The 23,331-nt window shown below is 38.3% G+C and overlaps 1 protein-coding gene across 10 annotated transcripts in view; it reads left to right on the forward strand.

The window, feature by feature from the left end:
* The window catches only part of trpm1b (transient receptor potential cation channel, subfamily M, member 1b), a 43,476-nt gene that overhangs the window by 9,754 nt on the left and 10,391 nt on the right, over positions 1-23,331 (forward strand). For 4 of the 10 annotated variants that reach the window (XM_077567242.1, XM_077567243.1, XM_077567241.1 and 1 more), the window contains 18 exons: positions 1,046-1,170; positions 10,116-10,192; positions 11,114-11,309; positions 11,419-11,632; positions 12,848-12,972; positions 13,197-13,368; positions 14,108-14,282; positions 15,698-15,821; positions 18,314-18,386; positions 18,493-18,593; positions 19,656-19,832; positions 19,911-20,045; positions 20,410-20,460; positions 20,550-20,690; positions 20,780-20,809; positions 20,897-21,189; positions 22,743-22,971; positions 23,051-23,182. In XM_077567242.1, the coding sequence (XP_077423368.1) occupies positions 1,099-1,170; positions 10,116-10,192; positions 11,114-11,309; positions 11,419-11,632; positions 12,848-12,972; positions 13,197-13,368; positions 14,108-14,282; positions 15,698-15,821; positions 18,314-18,386; positions 18,493-18,593; positions 19,656-19,832; positions 19,911-20,045; positions 20,410-20,460; positions 20,550-20,690; positions 20,780-20,809; positions 20,897-21,189; positions 22,743-22,971; positions 23,051-23,182 (2,517 nt within the window). In that variant the 5' untranslated portion in view covers positions 1,046-1,098. Of the gene's footprint in view, positions 1-1,045; positions 1,171-8,667; positions 9,080-10,115; positions 10,193-11,113; positions 11,310-11,418; positions 11,633-12,847; positions 12,973-13,196; positions 13,369-14,107; positions 14,283-15,536; positions 15,822-18,313; positions 18,387-18,492; positions 18,594-19,655; positions 19,833-19,910; positions 20,046-20,409; positions 20,461-20,549; positions 20,691-20,779; positions 20,810-20,896; positions 21,190-22,742; positions 22,972-23,050; positions 23,183-23,331 lie in introns of those variants that run through there. The other 6 variants (XM_077567237.1, XM_077567239.1, XM_077567240.1 and 3 more) reach the window with 4 other exon arrangements.

The raw sequence follows: 23,331 nt of genomic DNA on the forward strand, positions 1-23,331 counted from the left end.
AGAATATAGGTATAGGTTCATAAATTTACAAAACCGGTTTGTTAGTAAGATGATTGATTATTATTTTTATGTGATTCAAATTAAACGACGACAAGGCATTTCAAAATAAATGACGCTCTCCGCTCATTGAAAAGCATTGGATTTTGGATTGTTGTAATTTGATTTGCGAGGATTATTTTTGATTACAAAATGTGATGAAATGCCGTTAAGACTGATCTGCCCGGTTTCTATGCTAGTCACAGGCAAAAGCAGTACAATGCGTTGTTTTCACCTAGTAAGGTGCATTGCATTGCGGCATTGTCTATACACAAGATACTGACGTCCACATTCAGTCATCAGCCATTTTTTCCTCCTCAAAATACAACTCGCTAGCCTGTCTTATTTGTGTTTTATATTTTGTATTAGCGTTACGCTAGCGCACGTTCCTAAAGCTAAGTTATGTGGTTATTTTAAATACAGCATCTCGTAGTTCTCTTTGTTTTATGTTTAGTTCATCAGTAAACTTAAATTGTGAAAGTTAATTAGCAGCTTGAAGGCTTTTTTGTTTCACAGTTGGACAACCTTGCAGCTTGTTGTTATATTGTCTTTAATTCTCTGACAGCATCAGAGACTTTTTTTTTTTTGATAAAGCTGGGAAAGAACAATCCAGCTCAGTATGTCCCGGCTTGAGAGTGTCTTGTCCTCGGACTTCCCATCACCCCGGGAAAACCTTTTGCCTCTCGGCCCGGCTAACTTCAGCTTCACAGCTTGCATGGTCGCAATAAGCCTTTTTTTGGGGGGGCTTGTGGTGTGCCAAAGTAGATTTACCTTCAATAACCATTTAATAAAGCTCTCTCCATTAGACTCGGAGACCGCCGGCCGCATTAATCCTGATTACGGGATGCGCGGCAGAGGAAAAGGGTCTACGTGTCAAGTATGCCATCGAGTGATTTATATCCCCCCGCTTGGGATTGCGTGTCTTGTCAGTCGGCACTGAGCCCAGTTGAGGGGAGAAGAAGCGCTCGGTGGAGTGTGACTCTAGTTTGTGCCGCCTTTGCTTTCGCAGTGGCTCTCCGGTGCTGATGTTGGCCTTGACCTCTCAGGGTCAGCATCTTCAACATGGACCCCAAGGGCCCCAGCGGCACCTTCAAGAGGAACTCCCTCAAACGCAGCACGTCTGGCTCACAGAAGGTAGGAAACTTTCAACGAGTGGCTGTTAAGTTGCATCTGTGAAAGTGTTTTAAGTGACTTAAATACGAGTCATTGTTGTTGACTTTGACATAATAAGAAATGCTCGTTACATCACATGCCGTGTGGAGCGTCTCGACCAATCATATTTCAGGCCCGCTGATCATATGCAGCATGTATTTGGCGTTTTGCATGTTTGCTGCCAGCATACTGTTAAGTGAAGCTGAGCGGGCTTCAAGTAAGAGCAGCTCGCCGCTTTAATCCTTCGTAATGGCCCAGTATGGCCAGCACGGCAGATTAAAGTCCTGTGATATGTTTTTATAAAGTCTGCTTTCATGTGATTAACACTCCTATTAATACGTCCTTGAAAGCAACCAATGAGGTTTGTCGTTTTGTGTATGCGATCACGCGTCTGCTCCCCAGTTCAGGCTGGGGTGTGTTCCGGGATTACGGTACAAGCATCGAGTCTGGGAAATAATCATTTGGAAAGAAGAATATTGACAAGAATTATTTTATTTATTTGTTTATTTTTATTTATAACTGATTGAATGTCATCAAAAGACTAAAATGGATTGGCCAGTAAACCTTAAAATTGGTACATATATTTGCCAAATCTTTAGTTTACGTGATTTTTTTTTTTGAGGAAAAAAATACAAGAAAATTGCAAGAGTTTTTTTTTAAGAAGTATATTTAAACTAAAAATGTATATTTATTATTTTGTTACTATAATTATTCCCTTGTTTTTTTGTTTTATGTTTGATCCTTATTATGACAATACAGCTATATTTTTTAAGTGCTGAAATCTAATACATTTTGAAAATGATGTATATGCCTGATCTTATTGAGCAATTTAATGGTAATGCAATTCTTTCCGCCATTCATTAAACTTGTATCATAATCGACAGAGCATTATGATTTAAATATACATTTAGAACCTTGTCACTCAGTTTTTTTTTTTTCTTCAAATTGATCTTTCAAAGTATAAAATATTACAGAATTGGCCATTTTCTGTAAATTATTACATCAGGTAACGTTCCAGCTAAATTATCGTGTGGACTAACTCATAAATTGGTCAGGATATAAAAAGTTCATTTTGATCTTTTCATACACTCAAACAAAAGTCGTGAATTATGTATTCCACATTATGTTCTGTACTCAATATTTGTATTACCAAGGTTTTAGACTCGTGCAATCGGCATATAACCATGGCAACATATATACGAAGTTATGTTGGTCAACCCAAACATTTCCTTTACAATAATATATTGCAGTTGTATTGAACCCTGGTCCTCGAGAGCCACTGTTTTCCATGTCTCCCTCCACCAACACACCTGGTTCATGAACAAGATCGTTATCAGGCTTCTTCTGATTAGCTGATCATTTGAGTCAGCTGTGTTGGAGGAGGGAGACATGGACACCCCCTAGAGGACCAGGGTTCCCTATCCCTGATATATTTCATGTGCCTCCACTAGTCTAAACTCAGCATTCTGTTTTAATATTGCACTTGTGGAATTTGAATTGAGCAGCAAAATCCACCCGTTTTTAATTATATCAGAGGGCGGCCATTTTGCCATTTGCTGTCAACTGAAAATGACATCTCAGTTGCTCAGGGCTCAGGTAATGACCAATCACGGCTCAGCTTGAGAAAACAGGTGAGCGTGATTGGACATTACCTTCACTCTGAGCAACTATGATGTCATTTTCAGCTGACAAGTGGCAAAATGGCCGCCCCCTGAGATGGATGCAGAATTTTGCTGCTTAATTCATTTTCCATTAGCACAATATTAATCAGAATATGGCGTTTAGACTAGCATGGCCGCATAGAACGTACGAGATTGGATATGTTGCTAAATATAAAATCAACTGATGCATGCGCATGATGTCATTATGGCAACATTAATTTTAGTTTTGGTACGGGAAGTAGTTCTGTCAGTCTCTTTAAATAGTTTTATCTACTTGTATAATGAAATGCCCTTACTTTTCATTTAAAGTAATCATGGTCTTATGATGAATATTCGAAACAACTGCAATAATAAATAATGAGCATAATTATTAATAATAATTGTTGATCTTTTTTCCCCCGCACATTATTTATTTCATCCCGAAACACTTTTCAAACGATGCGGTCCTGTCTTAACAAACACGGCCTGTTTCATAAGATCACATGTGAGTCAGTCAGCGCATAAGCCGTCCCCGCTGATCTGTTTGCCCTTTCACGAAGGAACGCCAAGCTTTAAGACTCAGCTGTTGCAAAACAAATCAACTAATATCATCGATAGCCTCAAGTTGGAGCTCCAATGTGCACAAGTTTTTTAGAAATGACTTCATTTTCCCATTTTGATGTGTTAAGAATGCACTGATTTTGAAAGGATCCACAATTGCCCATTGTGTTGAGGAGATCACATGACAGCGTCAGGCCCAAGTCAGCAGAGAGCTGATGCCTTCAGGCCAGAGGTCAGCATTAGGACTAATCAACGTTATAATAATAAAAATAAAATAAAATGCAACATTTGCTTTTTTTGTACCTGAATTAAATATACATTACTGGGTAAAACTAAGAGGATTTATTCACTATATTTTGCATAATTGTAAGATATTTAACTCATTCACTGCCATAAATTCATTTGAACTATTTCTATTAGTTTAACTTTTTTAACTCACTTTTGTTAGCAAGAGTATGAAAACATTTTTTATTGTACATTTAAAAGATTTTTTTTTAAAAAAAGAGAAAAGATTATTAAAAATCAGGTGCGTCAGGCGATTACATTTTTTAATTGTTATTAATCGCATGACTTCACTAGTTACCTCACGATTAATCACAAATTTTATATCTGTTCTAAATGTACAATCGATTTTTTTCCTCAGGTTTTCATACTCTTGTTATGTTATGTGGAAAAAAAAGAGTCAAATTAATAGAAATAGTTAAAATAATTTTTTTTACGTCTATAGCCGTCAATGGCAGTGAATGAGTTAACAAGTGTGCTTGAATAAAATATTTCACTTTGGAATCTGTTGAAATAAATGTCACAAATAAATTAAATTAATAAAAAATAAATTACTCCTAAAATCAGGATTGTATTTTCATTTTATGAATATTTTTATTTGTAAATTCAATATCTAATCTAAATCTTTATTGTTTTTTTGTTTTTATTGTTTTTTAGCTGAGATGTGCCATCGTTTGATAACAAAAGAAGGGAGTCCCATTTCAACATAAGTTGTTATCTAAATTAAATATATTATATTATATTATATTATATTATATTATATTATATTATATTATGTCAAAGTTGTGTTCATCACAGGCAACATTTTAAGTGCCCTTAATGGAGCTCTTACGATGTACTGTATATAATCTCAAAGGGATGTAACGTTATGCTAAAAATGACAGTGCCTTGGGTTAAGTTCATGGTTGGGTATACAATAGACACAGTAAGGATATAGACAAATTACAAAAGAAACGGCTTTTGTTTTTCATGAACGGTACACTTTTAATGGCATTCGAGATTAAACCTAAAAGTTAGTCTTCTTTTTAGGAAATGGAGCATGCAGACAAATGCAACAGCATTAGAACAGAGAGAATTATGATGCTGTAAAAATAATCATAATGGAATTTGGTCATGTTTTGGCTCCACTTCAGGAGCCTGTGAGAGGTTGTTTGAATGCCACTGGATGTTGGGTTTGTATCACATGTAATTTGTTTTTTTTCATGTTGCACTAATAGTCACATTGCTGTGTCATTTCAAAGTAATTAACAAGTTTGGCATGTTATGAGCCAGAAGCTTACCGACTAAGCATGTTGCTAGAGTTTTAGTTCTTGTCCTTTGCCTAATATGTTCTGTGTGGAAACACTAATCATCCGCCAATCTTACATGATAATCGCCCCAAATTTATGCGGATGATAATAAGCATTATCAGAAACGGATGAATGGCTCCCTAGTTTTGAATTGAGTCAAGGGGCGAAAAAAGTGGCAGCATTAAATTACATGGAAGGTCACATTTCGCCTTTAATTTGACACCTTTTGTTTAGAGTATTTGATTAACCTAAGAATCATGTTGATGAAATAATAAATTGTTTAAAAAAGACAGTTTTGAACAATTCACAATTTGCCAAGTTTAGACTATGTATTATGCTAAAGCGCTAACCCCGCAGTCACGAAAAGCCACAACCATCTAGGCAAACGTGTCACTATTATAAATTTAAAAAATATAATTTCCTAACTCTGCTCCCCCCCACCCCCATTAGCAACATTCTTCGGGGGAGTAGCCGCTTTAAAATGTGTCTTATGACTGCGTCCACCGGCAAGGCTAATCAGTGACATGTTGCGCTCATGTGACGGCTAACTGGATTTTCAAACCCAGGATAACAATCGAGCGCATTTACGCCCAGTGAGAACAGCTACGTTCACAGTTAACGCAAATTTGTCTACCACGGGATCGAGGCCGTTATCTCGTGGGGCAAATACCCCCCCATCCCCCCCGTCCCCCTCCAAGGAAAGCACAAGCCGGAGAAAGGCGGCTTTTTATTCGGCCCTCATGGGATCCAACGTGGCTCTGAGATATTCCTTAAACAGTAAAAGGATTCCACACAGGTTCCCTTCCCTTCACGCCGCATCAAACTCCAACCACGCCGCCGTTGAGCGGCAAAGCCGAGCAATTAGTGGCTTTTATCTTCAACCCTGGTGACATCACATTCCACACAAGGACCCCCCCAACTCCTTTATGACCAATTTCAACTCGCGCTTTATTCTCCTTTTCAAACATTACGCAAACATTCTTCGCTGAGCAGAATTAAGGAAACCCCTGAACACATTTGGACTTGATTTGTGCGTTTCTGTGATATGTTACGCGATATTGTCGCCGCAGTGGAACAAATTGGCTGTGACCAACTTTCTTGCTAAGCAGCGGGTCAGGAGACCCGGCCCATGTGACTGCAGCACACAAAGGCGAGTTGAGCAGAATATTGACGACAGACTAATTATTTGAAAGGGATTGTCAATTGCCTTTTAAAAACTTCCAAGTGGTCTTTCTCAAACGATAAATATTTTCAGCTGATTACAATGTCCTAAATCAGTGATGTCAATGGACAATTTAAAAAAAAAAATGTTTTCACTGCAGGTAATTTGCCTTCCTTCATCTGCCATAATGACAAGCAAAGAAATCATAATAGTATTACTCAATAGATCAGTTATTTGTTGAGATTCATATAAAAGTAATACAGCTTTGTGTTGAACTACATTTTACATCAACAAGATCAGTATTATTGCAGTATACTGTGTAATTTGTTGCCATTTTTTTATTCTATACTGTGAGACTTTTTCTATTGTAAAGCATGTGTTTTAACTCAATAAATCATCTGTGTCCGGGGGCCATTTGCGGCCTGGCATCCATTTTTCAGGGGCCCGCGACATATACTAAAAATGGTATTGTACACAGTTAAAAAAAAAAAAAAGTTTGGAGATGGTCAAAGTAAGATGGGAGGGTGTCGAAAAAAATAGGTGCCACTATTACAAATAATTTGGTTTACTTACTGTAGCATTTTTCTACACATTATTTATGCAATTCTTTAGGACTAAATACAATTTCTCTTCATAACATTACGTGGCCCTTGCATCCTTCTGATGTTCTGTGGGGGCCCTAAAACGAAAAATATTAGGAAACATGTTCTATATTAATATATTTAAAAATTATTTAAAATATTTAAATATTTAAAATTAATTTTTGACGTCTATAGCCGTCAATGGCAGTGACTGAGTTAATGTAATCCCGTCATACTACGTCGAGCAAAAAAAAAAGTGGTCGGGCGAATATGTGTAATATGAATTCACTTGTGTAACAGAACGTTTGGCGTTCCACAGGGTTCAATTCTGGGGGCTCTGCTGTTTTCATTCTATCTGCTGCCCCTGGTGGTTGTTTTACCATTCTCTCTCTCCGTATTCATTTTGTTCACCAGTAAACTCCACACCTATGTCTTGAATTTAAAAAAGATGACTCTTTTTTTTTTTTTTTTTTTTTTTCAAGAAAGAACATTTCATTGATGAGGTTCAGGACCTCCAACAAGGTTTTTGTCTCGATAAAAGATACATTCAACAAAATATACTCCAAACTTTGCCAGGGTGTGAATGAATACTTTTGGTGAAACTATCATTTCCAAAGTGCTCATAATAAGTAGTGAAATTTCAAATCCACCCTCAATACCTCTTTATCTTGCTGTGTTTGCTGTTTCCCAACTGCCGCATGTTTGGAATGAATGTTGTTTATTGTGCCGAGGCTTGTCTTAATTCTCGTTAATTTTCCCCGTGTGACACAATGTGATCCGCCAGCATATCCAAATCTTCAAGGTTTTTAGCTAAGCGCTCGGAGGCAGCTCGAGCGAGGCAGCTGCTTGGAGTTTTCACGGGCCTGGGCCTAATGAGTTTAAGTACGCCGAAGCAACTGCGTCACGTCGGCCAAAACCCTCTGAAAATGCGTTTTGTTTTTCTTTTCTATAATTAACAGCGCCCCCCACAACGCAACCAAAAAATGTCTAGATAGGGACATTTCAATTTGCCTTTTCTAGCAACAACCCCCCCCAAAAAAACTCTTTTTTTTCCACTCTGACTCTCAAGTGTTCAACCATAAAAGGAATACTGGTGCAACCATTTCACATAAGGAAGGTTTTCAAATATCTACGCTTGCTAACTTCCAGCTCAGCTTATGCCTTTATATGCTTTTGCAAGCACCACAAAGCCCTTGATTACTTAAATAGTTAATATTCATAATAATAAACAATAAATATTTAAAAAAAAAAAAATCATTTCATTAATTTTTTTTATAAAAACCTATATTTTTTTACTGTACATTTATAACAGATATAAAATTAGCATGTGATTAATTACAATTAAACACCCATTATTTTTAAAATTTTTTTTTTTAATTAAACCCATCAGGCGATTACATTTTTTAATTGTAATTAATCACATAACTTCACTTGTAAACTAATGAATTAATCACAAATTTTATATCTGTTCTAAATTTACAATATATTTTTTCTAGGTTTTTATACTCTTGTTAGCAAAAGTGGATAAAATGTTAAACTAATAGAAATATTTCAAATCAATTTTTGACGTCTATAGCCGTCAATGGCAGTGAATGAGTTATTGTAATCCAAGATTCACACACTTTTAAATAATTGCTAAATTCACACACTTTTTTGTTGCTGTCATTTATCAACATATAAACAATAACCTCCAACGCTGCCAATTATGACTGACACGAAGACGTTGCGGCGACTGTTTGGCGTTATCTTTTCCACCACCAGAATGCGGTGGAAATAGAGATTAACTGCAATTAGTATTGACTGACCTTGCCCCCAGCTGGAGAGCGGTCATGTCTTAACAAGGCGCCCTCCAAAAGAATGCCTGCATCCAATTCTCTCAATTATGCAAATTTGAGTTGAAATCAAAGTAGCTGGAAATGATGGTGGTGAGTCGGGGGGGGGGGGGGGGGGGGTTTAGGTAGATGCTTGTTTCTAAATGAAAAGTCGGCTAACATCAACTCGCCGCGGCGCACAAACGTACGTCTTCTTCCACACCGCTGCGAGGGCAACGCCAAGAAAAAGAGTTTGAACAAATTGGGAGATTAGGGGCCGCTTATCAAAGTAGACTTATTGTGTGCCGGGTGAAAATACCCTGCGGGCATGCGGATGGGGGTCATGGGACTCCCAAAAGGATTACCTTGAACTGGAGTCATGAGACTTGGGCCGAACAAAGAGCCCGCTCACATGCTCATCATATTAGCTGGCCCTCATAAAGTGAACAAGTGTCATGTCCTGTGGGATTCAGTCAGGCTGCAGCAGCAGCAGCAGCAGCAGCAACTCCAGCTCCAGCTCCAGCTCGCTTTTCAGCTTCTGCACACTCGGATCAAAAGTTTGGATGTAAGTGGAACTACTGCCATGCTTTAAAATACTTCTGTAATGTAGTGGGCGAAAAAGTAGAAAGTTAGAAAGTGAATTTATTTGTGGGCAACGGGTTTATTTATAGAATCATCCACACTGAGAGACGGAAAAAAAACGAATATGCGATTTAAATATATTACAATTGTTTGCTTCTACTGAAGTAATTGTTTTTCAGCTACTAAATATTGATTACATTGTTTTGATGGGGAGAGAAAAAAAAAATGGTTGAAAAGAAAGCAAACCGTTAAAAGATACTAGTCATAGCTACAGTGTTGTGATGTTTTAAATTAATCATCAATATTCCGATATTCACGAGAATCCATCCATCCATTTTCTTAACCGCTTGTTCTCACGAGGGTCGCGGAGGTCGCTGGAGCCTATCCCAGCTGGCTTCGGGCATTAGGCGGGGGGTACACCCTGAAAAGCCATAAAAGAGCAAAATACTGTTCCATCTAATACGGTTTACAGCAATTCAAAATAACGACTAAATAACTATATTTATTCTAACAGTCTACCTTCTTTGCCTGGAGCCTTTTGTTGGGTTCAAAACAGAGAACAGTAGCATCTTTCTTGTGATTCCAAATCACAAGACATCCGTAAGAATCCATTAGTCGCGTCTTTCAGTCACACTCACATGATCTTTAAAGTTGACATGGAAAAAAATAAAAAATAATTAAGTATAGGAAAATTTGTGGGAGCTAATGAAGCGATGACAACAAAGTTCCTGTTTTTCCACTGTTTTCACTGCTGCTGCCAACGCTTTCCTGGAAAGCGGAGCTCCCCATCGCTCTACTTGTAATTAGTCATTCACGCTCGACAATGGCACAGAAATGTTTTCGCTCAACTCAGGTTATTTTCTGCTCCCAGCTGGAAAGGCATCAGAGGGAGATGAAGTTTTCGGACGCAGTGTGTGGCCGACTGCTTTTGTGTGACGAATCTCGGCGGCGGCGGCTCCCGCCGCGACAAAAGAGTGACGCAAAAGGCTTTTGTCTTTTTCTGCCGCTTTTCTTTGCAGGCGCAGCGAGTTTGGATTGAGAGGACGTTTGTGAAAAGAGAATGCATTCACATCTTTCCCACCAAGGACATCACCAGGTAATGGTTTTCTAAATATGGATTATCAATTTGTAGGAAGGAGAAATTGTTGGATTTATTGACATAGTTTCTTTCATAGAAGTTGGCAAAAGATTTTTTTATTTTTATTTTATGATCTATTTATCTCTATTTACTATTTTATTATTATTATTATTATTTTTTCTCAAACTATACTATTATTGAGCCATTTTCAACAGTAAGAAGATAATATTTCGATAATTAATGTGCTAATTATTTTTTATGAACAATTAATACCTTTAAAAACTACTTTTTTTCCACTCGGACATCACCTGTGCTGAAGAAACAGGTAACGACCAATTATGGCTCAATTTGCTGACAAACCCCAGAAAACAGGTGAGCTATGATTGGTCGTTACAGCAAGTGGAAAAGTTTGTTTTTAAAGGTTTTAATTGTACAAGAAAAATAATGATGTTATCACAAATTAAATCTGGACAAAATATCAACTTTTTACTGCTGAAAATGGCTCAATGAATCAAGTATTAACCTTCCCTATGAGGAGTAAAAATATACCAATATACGAAAACCATTCTGTGGAATTGATTTCAAAATGTTTAAAAGACCCCAATTAAAGTAATTATTATTTCATTTATGTGCAGCACAACAGATAAATGCTGCTTCACCATGTTTACTTTGAATTCTAGACTCCTCTAATTGACCCAAGTCTGCTTTATATTTATTCAACATTTCTTTTAACATATTCTAGACCAAAACCCGTTCCATGAAAGCAGCCTAGTCCAGAATGTACCTAGTAAAAACTACGCAATCCCCAAAAATGCCTGAAATAAAAAAAAATAAAAATCCTAATCTAACGCCACTTAAACAGGACGAGTTGAGAGTATGCCACCAAACAAACCATTTTCCCCCTGACTTGAGAGTGAGCCTTGACGCTTTGCGTTTTAGATGTTCATGCGGTCAGCTGACAACGCAGCACGTGGCCATCCCGCCCGGGGCCAACTCTCTGGAGGAAGCCCACCAGCTGGTGCAGATCGACACCCACAAGGACAAATGGAGCGTGATCAAGCACACCAGGACCTACCCGACGGACTCGTACGGCGTGATCGAGTTCCAGGGCGGAGGCTTCATCAACAAGGCCATGGTGAGAGAAAGGGAACTCTAAACTCATTCAGTGCCAGTGACGTCTATAGACGTCAAAGGTCTATTTTAACCGGGGAACCTGACGGCGTTTCCCGTCCTCTCCGCGCTAGTACATCCGAGTCTCCTACGACACCAAACCGGACAACCTGCTGCATCTGATGGTGAAGGACTGGCAGCTGGAGCTGCCCACGTTACTCATCTCGGTGCACGGCGGCCTCCAGAACTTCGACCTCCAGCCCAAACTCAAGCAGGTTTTCGGCAAAGGCCTGATTAAAGCCGCCGTCACCACCGGCGCTTGGATCTTCACGGGCGGAGTCAACACAGGTGAGGACGGCCTCGGCAACAGCTCGGGATGATTCCGTTTACTGTTCACTTAACAAATAACTATTAGTGACATTAGAAGATCAGCCCTGCACTCAACTGTTATTACATAATGCTTCTGTAATTTCCTGGCTGGGAGGGGGGTTTGGTGTGTGTGTGTGTGTGTGTGGGGGGGGGGGGGTTACCGACCCATTGTGACAGGTTTAAACACTACAATTAAGAGCTTTTTGAGAGCATAATTCATAGTGAATGTGATGTTTCACATATCATTACCTCAATAACACCTTCACTGAGGTGCACTCAGAGAAATTATCCACTTTGGCTAAATTGGTCCAAATGTTCTCATCTATTAACAAAAACGAATGCATCTTTGAACATTTATCTATTTCAGTGATGTAAAATGACAGGCCTTTAAAGTAGTTAAATGATTTTCCTGTGTATCCACCTTTTGCCATTCATATTAGTGATAGACCTGTATCGTTTTTTCAATATTAGTAGTCAAGGGGGCCGATAAGCGATATTTCGAGTTGATGTTCAATTGCAGTAAAAGAAAAAATATTAGCGTCAAAATAAAAAAAAAAAAAAATGTTTTCTTTTCATTTGAAACGTATAAATAATTGACAGCTTTCTTTAAAAATGCTAGCAAAGAATTGCAGGGAGCTTCCAGGGTCATCAGCATGTGTTAATTAAGCTCAATTCAAAACTAAGCATGTAAAGTTTTCTACTGTAAATAAAGTTTTCTAAAATTTTCAACACAATTTCTTAACTTTAACATTGAAAAAAATATATATTTTTAAATAATTGAAAAAAGTGTAGGGAGTTCCCAGTGTCAGCTTAATTTTTTACAAAGTAGAAATTTTAATCTCACTGAGCGACAAATGCATGTGAATGCGTCTAATTTGGGGTTTTCGTCAGGGTTCGTAAAAGGTTTCAAAAGTTCTGCGCAGACAGTGAAAAATTGTCTGAATATGTTCAAAATGTCTTTGCGACAAGTGCAAACTGTGAATATCCTACAAATCCTGATGAAAACCTTAAATTGGCCACCTTCGCAAACGCTTTATCGGCCTTCAGGTTCATAAAAAGGCAGATGCCGACATTTGTCCAAAAACCAAAATAGCCCGGCTGATAATCGATTATTTTTTGGACATTTTTGCCTGGAATTGTGCCCTTGCCATTTTCCTAAAGCAACAACTTTTTCTTTTTTTTTGTCTTTCTTAGGCGTTATCCGTCACGTGGGAGACGCCTTGAAGGACCATTCGTCCAAGTCACGAGGAAAAGTGTGCGCCATAGGAATCGCCCCGTGGGGCATCCTGGAGAACAAAGAGGACCTGATTGGGAAAGATGTGAGCATCCAAAGCCAAAGCTTTAACCCATCATGGAAAAAGCAGCTGATGAGCTCTCCAGTAAAAAAAAAAAAGACCACCTGTCATATCATCCATCATAAAACATTTTAATGTGTACTCTTCTGAACAAAAAAATTTAATGTAATAATTAAAAAAAAAAGTAATCTGTAAAAAAATAAAAAATAAAAAAAAACAACAGCTGATGAGAGCGGATCTCCTTTCAGGTGACCAGACCCTACCAAACGATGGCCAACCCGCTGAGCAAGTTGGCCGTGCTCAACAACAGCCACTCGCACTTCATCCTGACTGACAACGGGACCTGCGGCAAGTACGGCTCCGAGGTCAAACTGCGCCGCCTGTTGGAGAAGCACATCTCGCTGCAGAAGATCAATACCCGTAAGTGACGACTAATGGGGGGGGGGGGGCAGATTTGTGGACGGAGAGCTTCCTCTGTGACTCATGGGCTTCCCTTTGTCATCCTATGCCTGGAGCTCACATAAGGCAGGGACAGCAAAGGGATGCTCAGCTGTCACCACAGACTTCGATTGCTCTCCCCTTGCATATTTCCGGGGTCCTCACATCAACATCCCACTCACTTGTACTAAACCCTGGAGAACCCAAGAACCCTTTTCTTCTTTGGAAAAATATGAATTATACATTAAATGACTGCTATAAGTTCACTGAACACCAAAATATATGTTTTTTCAATTTTAACCCTTTTTTTTAACTAGCTCAGAGTTGCTAATTTATCAAAATATATATATAAAACATACTCCTAGGCATTCTGCAACATGATATGAAATAGATTAACAAAAAAACCCACAATTTTACCATCTGATGGTTTGCTGAGAAGATGGTTTTGTTTGGATTGATTTCCAGCTCAACAAAACAGCATGTTGCCAGCCATCTTGTCACCGCCACTCTGGCTCATGTAAGTGCAATATTCATCCACAAGATGGCCCCATGCAGGGGTCAGAAGTGGCACTCTGGACTTTTGAAGTTAAATTTGTAAAAAAAAAAAAAAGTCTTGGTTATTTGAGTAGCAGAATTTATAGGGGCCAAATTTGACCCAGTGGGTTCTCCAGGGTTGAAAAAAAAATAAAAATGCATTGACTATTTTTGGTGTGTTTGACAGGTCTGGGCCAGGGCGTCCCGCTTGTGTGTCTGATAGTGGAAGGAGGTCCGAACGTGATCTCCATCGCGCTGGAGAGTCTGCGAGACGAGCCTCCCATTCCGGTGGTGGTGTGCGACGGCAGCGGCCGCGCCTCTGATATTATTTCTTTTGCGCATAAGTTCTCAGAGGACGGAGGGTGAGTCTTTACTCTTAGGGGGTGCCACAGTGTAGTTATGTTCACCCGCAGGGACCAGTTCAATAATTTGTAATATGCTACAACTAGCCCATTGGTAATTATTCTATTTATATATCACGCATGCCTCCAAAATCATCACTTTTAACTAATTTGCTCCCCAAAAACATATATATACGGACTATTTTAAATATGACCATGCTCTCAAAGACGTATTTATACGTTTTTGTGTGTCGTTTTTTTTTTTTTTTATGCTAGAGCATACAGAAGGCTTTTATGCAGACTCTGAACTGCAGAGAACGTTTGAAGCAATGTTAGTTATTACAAAAACGGCCAGCAGAGGTCAACCAGGGCCATGTTGCAAAAAGCTTTACCCCCCCACAGTGTGAATAATTATGAAACTTAGCTATATTTGAATGCTAACTGATGCATAACAGAAACAGATACAAATGTACTTTTTTTTTTCCTGATGAAAGAATGGACTAATCTTTCTTTTGGTAGGATGCATGTTTTTATAGCAATAGAAGACAATATTCTGTGGGCCTTGCAAAATTTGTCAAAATCCAGTAAAACAGCTGGGAGCGAAGGGGGTTGCTTCAGTCAAAATGGCTATGAGGGAATGTGTTAAGGTGACCCCAAAAATGACATGTTTGCTCAACTGTAACATTACGTCATTTTCAGCTCTTTGGATTGGTCAATCATTTCTTAAAATAACACCCACATGTGCACTCACCAATAGTATAGATTTGTGAAAAATAGGAAAATTAACAAATTGTGACGTGGGAAGTTTTTTGTTTTTTATCTAAAAAGCAAAACGTACAGGTTTTTTTAATTATTATTTTTTATTATTGTTTCCACTTCCAGAACTAAATTCAAGAGCAATCTGTACTAAAATGACCTTGATTTGGAGCAAATAATCGCAATTCCTGCGATTTGCTGCTGTAGCTGAATTATCTTTATTCATTGTGGCATTATGAAAAGAACTTTTGTTCTTCAGTTTGTCTATTTTCGTAAATGTAGAAAAGCTCTATATATAAAAATTTTATCACTGTTAATAGGCCTAATATAAATATTAAATGATGGTAGTAGTACATGTAAACCGCATGGCCAATTGTTAATTAATAATTAATGGAAGGAGGGCCAAAGATGCCCCCCCCCCCCCCCCCCCCAGACCATAGTATGGACACCCTAAAAAACTGGGACAGCTTTCATGAAAATTGAAATGAAACATAAATAGCCTAAACCTTTTATTTTTAGGAAAATGCAATCACACTTTGAGGAACTATTGAGGAAATTCGGGAAATGCAAATATCACAGTTTTCGAAGGACATCAAGAGAAACCCGTGGCAAGCTTTCACCAGCTGCATAAAAACGACATGGGGGGGCCGAAAGGTAAAAACATGGCTCTCCTCCTCCAGGCTTGTCAACGACGACGTGCGAGACCAACTCCTGGTGACCATTCAGAAGACCTTCAACTACAGCAAGAGCCAATCGCAGCAAATCCTGCTCATGGTGATGGAGTGCATGAAGAAAAGGGAACTGGTGAGTAAGGTTATATAAAAAATAAAAAATAAAAATATACGGCAAGCATTTGGTCTCCATGCTCATTCATCCGCTCGTGTGCGTTTTTGCAATTAACATATTGAATCCACATAATCCCCACCACCTGCTTGTCATTTCTCCTCCTCGCCGTGCTCATGCCCGCCGTGTGGAATAATCCGCATCATCCTCATGCATCAGGCCAAAAGGTTGCAAAGTGGCGACCCTCAGTGTCAAAGTTGTGCACAAAGTGCTAAGAGAACGCTTTAATCCCAAAAAGTGTTCTACCAAAGTGTCCCCGCTTGTTGAATCAATGAAGCGCGGGCATCACTTGGAATAAAGCGGTGTGATTAGTTTAATCTGCAAGCTCCATAACATTTGAATGGCAAAAGATCCAGTTGCAGTAAGCATGCACTACACAACACAGATGGAAGATCCGTCTCCATAATCCGTAGTCTGGTTCCACTCAAACCAGAGTGCTATCGCCGTCCTCTAACTCTCACGTATTAGACCACCTAATGCTCTCACGCGCCCACATAAGCAACTTCAACTGCCTTTTTTTTTTTCATAAATCATCAGCAAGCTCTCCCGCCCCCCCCCCCGTAATGTTTTATGTCCTGCGATCCAGACAGTGACAACTTTGAAATGTATGCTCTCATGACCTACAGGTGAATCTGTCTGGAGCTGTTGCGTAATCTCTTCATCCTAAATGCATCCCTAGTGAGCAGCTGGCAAAAAAAAATAAAAAATGTTCAGTGATGGCACACAAAGCAACTTTCACCAAATTTGCATTTTAGATCTCGATGGCAATGATGTCATGCCGGCCTAATCCCATCAGTCCGTATTCATGTGATGCCACCGAGTCCAAGTCTTTTGTCGAAATGGGCTACTTGCACGGCAAAGGTCAAGTGCAGGTTATCACAAGTCAACCTTCACATGTGCTTGTTTACGTGTGTTCCGTTTAGGGGTTGCAAAATTCAGAAAAAATACCACAGTATTGTTCCAAAGTTTCAGACATAATTAGTAGGGGTGGGAATCTTTGAATGTCTCACGATTCGATTCAGATTTTTGGGTGTGCAATTCGATTCCGAATCGATTTTCGATTAAGAAAGATTTTTGATTCAAAACGATTTGATTGACAATGATTTTTGCTTCAATTCATAGATGTTCAAGGAATCGTAATGATCTACTCCAGTCTGACTCACTAATGTTAATCAGTGCGCTACTCGCGGCGCTCTTATCACTCAGAAGAACGTCTCCACGCTGCAAAAAAAACACCTTTTATTGGAATAACTTGATCGTGACTTTTTCCTTCTCTCTAATGTGGCTACAACTATCAGACCGCGTGGAACCACACTGCCCCTAAGTGGGCAAATCGGGTACAACATGAACAGCGCTCCCAATAAAGGCACACACAAACAGGGAAGACAGTATAAAATAATTTAAATAAAATGGATTTGGGGACATTTAAAATCGATTCTGAATTGTACTAAATGAGAATCGCGATTCTTTTGCGAATCGATTTTTTGGCACACCCATAATAATTTGATATTTTGTTATAAGAACCATAACTAAGAATTCACTCAGAGATTTTGCTGTGACAAAAATGATTGCAAATTAGGGATAGACCAATAGTGGGCATTTTTGGTATCAACCTTTAAAGAAAAAAAAAATCTGACGGCCGATATAAGGTAAATCTAAAACCCATTTTAATCTCGGAGTCATTTCTTGAAATTTTCAGATAACTTTATAAGAGGTGCTACTGACCTTTGGAACCTTCGGAACCATTTGTTTTTGTTCAACATTAATAAAACAAAGAAATGTGAAAGTATAAGATTTGAGGTATTTTTTAATTTTAGGAAAAAAATATTTACTAGAAAACTATAGAGACGAGAGCTATGGTATTTACTTTCTTAAATTTCCATTTACCTTATGACGTACTGATAACCTTGGGAGCTCCCTGAACATTTTGTTCAAAATTTAAAAGGATGTCAATTGTCCAAGATAAAAAAAATATATATATATATAAACATTTTGAAAAGTCTGCAAAATTGTTCAATAAACATGCTTTAAGACTTTACAACCAAGTCAAGATTGGCATTTGTATTTAAAAAATGTTTACCTCCCCACCACCTTTTAAAAAATTGTTTTTACTGAAAATGAATATCGGCTTCAAATATCGGTTATCGGCCTCCTTGACTAATAATCGGCATCTGTGGCCGCCTTGAAAAAAAACTATTGAGTACAGTACTGGTTAGTAAGTGCCTCACAGTCACGAGGTTCCGGGTTATCATCTCAACTGGATATTCTTACTAAAGTTGAAAGTGTGTCACTACCATATATAAATTCCCAAGTGAAAGTTTCTGTAAACGTTCCACCACTTTGCAACCCTAATTCCATTCATTTTAATGTCATCAAGTCATTACGTCCAACATCCCTCTCAGCGTCCACCTTTTTTCTCTCCCAAATGTTCTTTGCTTCTTTTCCACAAATAGATCACAGTTTTTCGAATGGGTTCCGAGGGTCAACAAGATATAGAAATGGCCATTCTTACCGCTTTGTTAAAAGGTACCACCAGCAAAATATCAACGCAGAGTCTTGCGGACGGCACGCCACACGTTGCCTTGCCTTTCCCGGCGTCTTGTCTATATTTTGTTTGTGTCCCATCATGCAGGCACGAATGCTTCAGCGGCCGACCAGCTCAGTTTGGCTCTGGCCTGGAACCGTGTGGACATCGCTCGCAATCACATCTTTGTCTACGGGCATAATTTACCTGTGAGTGGCGCACGGCCCACAATAAGGGTCAAGTCGTCATTACGCGTAATGCATTGCAAATTGAAAGTATAGACAACGAATGTGGGACGTTATTTTAATATGTTAGGGATGGGCGGTGCCTGTACCAGCTTTATTTTACGGTATTGGTAATCGCAACAGTGGTTAATACCGGTCGTCCTCTAGTGGCCTCTAGTGGCCGTTTTGCAATAGAGGAATAGAAAGTTGTCATTTTCATGCAAATTCAAGGAAATGTACTATATTGGGATAATATATAGGTCTTTAAATATATATATATATATAGAGAGAGAGAGATTTTTTTATAGGAAAAAAGTATATGTATGAACATAATATATACACTTGTGTGTACATAAAACATCTAATTATGGAGTAAGACATTTGTGTGACAAATAATCGCCAAAAAAAACACTAAAAACACTATATAGCCTTGACATAATTTGAACTTCTTATATGAAAAAATATAATATATTAATATAGTAATAATATAAATATAATATAAAATTATAAAGCAATAATAAAAAATATTTTTTAATGATTTCACATTTGAAAAATTGTTATTTCTAAACACTATATAGCCTTGACATAATTTGAACTTATATAAAAAAATATATAATATATTACTATAGTAACAATATAAATATATAAAATTATAAAGCAATAATAAAAAATATATTTTTTAATGATTTCATATTAAAAAAATAAGTTATTTCTATTATGAAGTAATTTAATTACTAATTCAGTTACTTAAGTACTTAGGTAATGAGTATCTTTCATTACTTTTATAACAATGTTCGTTGCATATCACACACAAACACACATATTAACGAAAGAGGGTGGGGAGGGTTTATGTTTACTTACTGCAAATGCAATTTTCACAGGTGCTAATATTCAAGCAATCAATTGACAGAAAGAGATAAAGAGTTTGGTTTCGCAAATTACAAATAATAAAAATAAATATCAATCTACACGGGCAGATCAAAAATAATAAACTACTAGTTTGTCATCTGATATCTTTTTTTGTTTTTGTCTTTCTTGTCTGGTCAGCCCGCCGGCGCCATCGCTAACACGACAGCCGCGTTGAGCCCCACCCAAGAGAAGCAGAAGAGTCCCGCCAATGCCCCTCGCAACAAAAACAGGGGCAAGAAGGGAAAGGGTAAAGGGAAAGCGAAACCCGAACCTCCGGAGGAAACAGATCCACGCAAGTTGGAGCTCATTCGTTGGGTAAAACTGGACTTTAAAAAAAAAATAATAAATCATATTATTATTATTATTGCTATTATTATTTTATTTTTTGTTCAGGTAAATTCTTTGGAACAAGGCATGATGGATGCTCTGGTGCTGGACAGGGTGGACTTTGTCAAGCTGCTTCTGGAGAATGGTGTCAACATTCACCACTTTCTCACCATTCCAAGACTGGAGGAGTTGTATAATACGGTGAGGCGTTTGATACGATCGTTGACAAAAGCGTTAGGAGCTCAGATAAGCACTTTTTTTTTTAATTGAGGTTATAGTTTGCATGGGATAATAATAGAAGGTGGTGTGGCAGGTACACAGTACCTAATAAATAGGCCAGTGGCTAATTTTGACTCAGTAGCTCAGTATTGTTCATTCAGTAATTTTACCGATTTGACATGTCATCATCATTGCTCTCTTTTTATTTATTTATTTATTTATTTTTATTATAATTTTTTTTTATGTTGATGAGTGTGTATTCATTAGTTCACCTAAAACCTATTAAAAAATCCCATACCGGTCACCAGAGTCCTTCACCAACACCAACTTTTTTTTCTTCTAATAGAAACTTGGGCCTGCAAATACTCTGCATGCTGTAGTTAGGGATGTCAAAAAGGTGATAAACCCCTTTGCTGGATATTTTTATCTTATTATTAAGTTTGATTGTTTTTTTTAATTCACCTGCTCTTGTCGATGTCTCTGCAGGGAAACCTTCCCCCAGATTATCAGATCACCTTGATCGACATCGGTTTGGTGCTGGAGTACCTCATGGGTGGCGCTTACAGGAGTAAATACACCAGGAAGGCTTTCCGCAACCTCTACAATACTCTGTATGGACTTAAAAGGGTGCGCGTTGGCGTCATGAATTTAAAAAATGGCTTTGTGTGATTTGTCCGTTTGAAACTTAATGTCCATGTGCTCTCCTGCATTCTCAGCCAAAAGCCCTCAAGCTCCTCGGGATGGAGGTGAGGCATCTAACGATCAAACAACGCAGATGTCATCAAATCAAAAAGGGAATATCTGAACACGTCTTTCATTTTGTTGCTCGGCAGGATGACGAACCTCGACCCAAAGGCAAGAAAAAGGCGAAAAAGAAAAAGGAGGAAGAGGTGGACATTGACGTGGACGACCCGGAGGTGTGTCGCTTCAAGTATCCCTTCCACGAGTTGATGCTGTGGGCAGTGCTAATGAAGCGGCAGAAGATGTCGCTCTTCCTGTGGCAGCGTGGCGAAGAGGCCATGGCCAAGGCGCTGGTGGCCTGCAAACTCTTCAAGGCCATGGCCCACGAGTGCTCCGAGAGCGAGCTCGTGGACGACATCTCCCAAGACCTGGAGAACAACTCAAAGTTAGTGTGCTGATTTGTTTTTATTTGTTCAAATGGGCTTCTTATTTGTGTGTTTTTTGTATTGCCAGTTCAAGTTAAAACAAAAAAACAAAACAAAAAATGCCCATTCTTTCAAAGTACATAATTTACTAAAGGCGCTAGCGCAATGCTAACACAAAAAAACAAAACATAATAGACAGGCTAACGAAACTAGCATCAAATTAACTAAAGGCGCTAGCGCAATGCTAACACAAAAAAAAAAACACATAATAGACAGGCTAACGAAACTAGCATCAAATTTACTAAAGGCACTAACGCAATGCTAACACAAAAAAAACATAATAGACAGGCTAATGAAACTAGCATCAAATTTACAAAAGGCGCTAGCGCAATGCTAACACAAAAAAAACACATAATAGACAGGCTAACGAAACTAGCATCAAATTTACTAAAGGCGCTAGCGCAATGCTAACACAAAAAAAACGAAACGTAATAGACAGGCTAACGAAACTAGCATCAAATTTACTAAAGGCACTAGCGCAATGCTAACACAAAAAAACAAAACATAATAGACAGGCTAACGAAACTAGCATCAAATTTACTAAAGGCACTAACGCAATGCTAACACAAAAAAAACACATAATAGACAAGCTAACGAAACTAGCATCAAATTTACTAAAGGCGCTAGCGCAATGCTAACACAAAGAAAACGAAACATAATAGACAGGCTAATGAAACTAGCATCAAATTTACAAAAGGCGCTAGCGCAATGCTAACACACAAAAACGAAACATAATCGACAGGCTAACGAAACTAGCATCAAATTTTCTAAAGGCACTAGCGCAATGCTAACACACACAAAAAAAACATAATATACAGGCTAACAAAACTAGCATCAAATTTACTAAAGGTGCTAGCGCAATGCTAACACACACACAAAAAAAACGTAATAGACAGGTTAACGAAACTAGCAACACTATTGCTGTAGTTATAACCCTTTAAGCAACAACTATTTGAACCCAAACAGTACGGCTATATATGAATAATAATGAATAATAATATATATATAATTAATCGCATGACTTCACTAGTTAACTCACTATTAATCACAAATTTTATATCTGTTCTAAATGCACAATAAAAAAATTATAGGTTTTCATACTCGTGGGAAAAAAATGTTAAACTAATAAAAATTGTTAAAATAAATTTTTGACGTCTATAGCCGTCAATTGCAGTGAATGAGTTAATGGGGAAAAAATATTATAGTCATGAAATAGAGGGCTCCAAATGATACGTTTGGCTTCATAGGGTTAATACCTCAAAAAAAAAAGCTTTTATTGAGCGGGTCAGAACGTAAACAAAGCAAATCAGAAAAGCCCATCATGTCATGTAATTAGCAGAAAACTTACGACCGCTTCAGCCCCGCATTTATTTCAAATCTGTCATTCCATGAACAAACCAACAAGAGGCCATAATAAAATCCCAGCGCCATCTCATCCAACCGCCACCCTAATGATGACGGAAAAGAATGAATGTATTCCTTCCGATGTTGATCATGTGGTTCTGCGGTGTAGAGAGTTTGGCCAGCTGGCCTACGAGCTGCTGGACCAGTCGTACAAGCACGACGAGCAGGTCGCCATGAAGCTGTTGACGTACGAGCTGGTCAACTGGAGCAACTCCACCTGTCTCAAGTTGGCCGTGGCCGCCAAGCAGCGAGACTTCATCGCCCACACGTGCAGCCAGATGTTGCTCACCGACATGTGGATGGGCTGCCTGAGGATCGGCAAGAACCCGGGGCTCAAGGTCAATATCTTAACAAATGACACATGCAGTTATAATAAACACTCATTCATGTTGTTTTATTTTTATTTTTTATCATTAGGTCATTTTGGGGATCATTTTTCCTCCGCTGATTCTTCTGCTGGATTTCCGTCTCGGGGATGACGCGTCTTATGCTGTGCCTGGAGGCAAAGAAGAGGGAAAAGAGAAAGGTGACGACACAAAATCAAGCAAGGTACTAGGATTATTTGTTTTGGAATTTTTTTTTTTTTTTTAAGTAGTTAGTTTTTATTAGTTTTCTGTGTGGTTCTATTCGTTTTTATTAGTTTTAGTTATTTAAAAAAAAAAAAAAAAAAGTTTTTTTTAAGTGTATTACTTGCGCAC

Source organism: Vanacampus margaritifer, chromosome 6, assembly GCF_051991255.1.
Source record: "Vanacampus margaritifer isolate UIUO_Vmar chromosome 6, RoL_Vmar_1.0, whole genome shotgun sequence".
Taxonomy (NCBI): Eukaryota; Metazoa; Chordata; class Actinopteri; order Syngnathiformes; family Syngnathidae; genus Vanacampus; species Vanacampus margaritifer.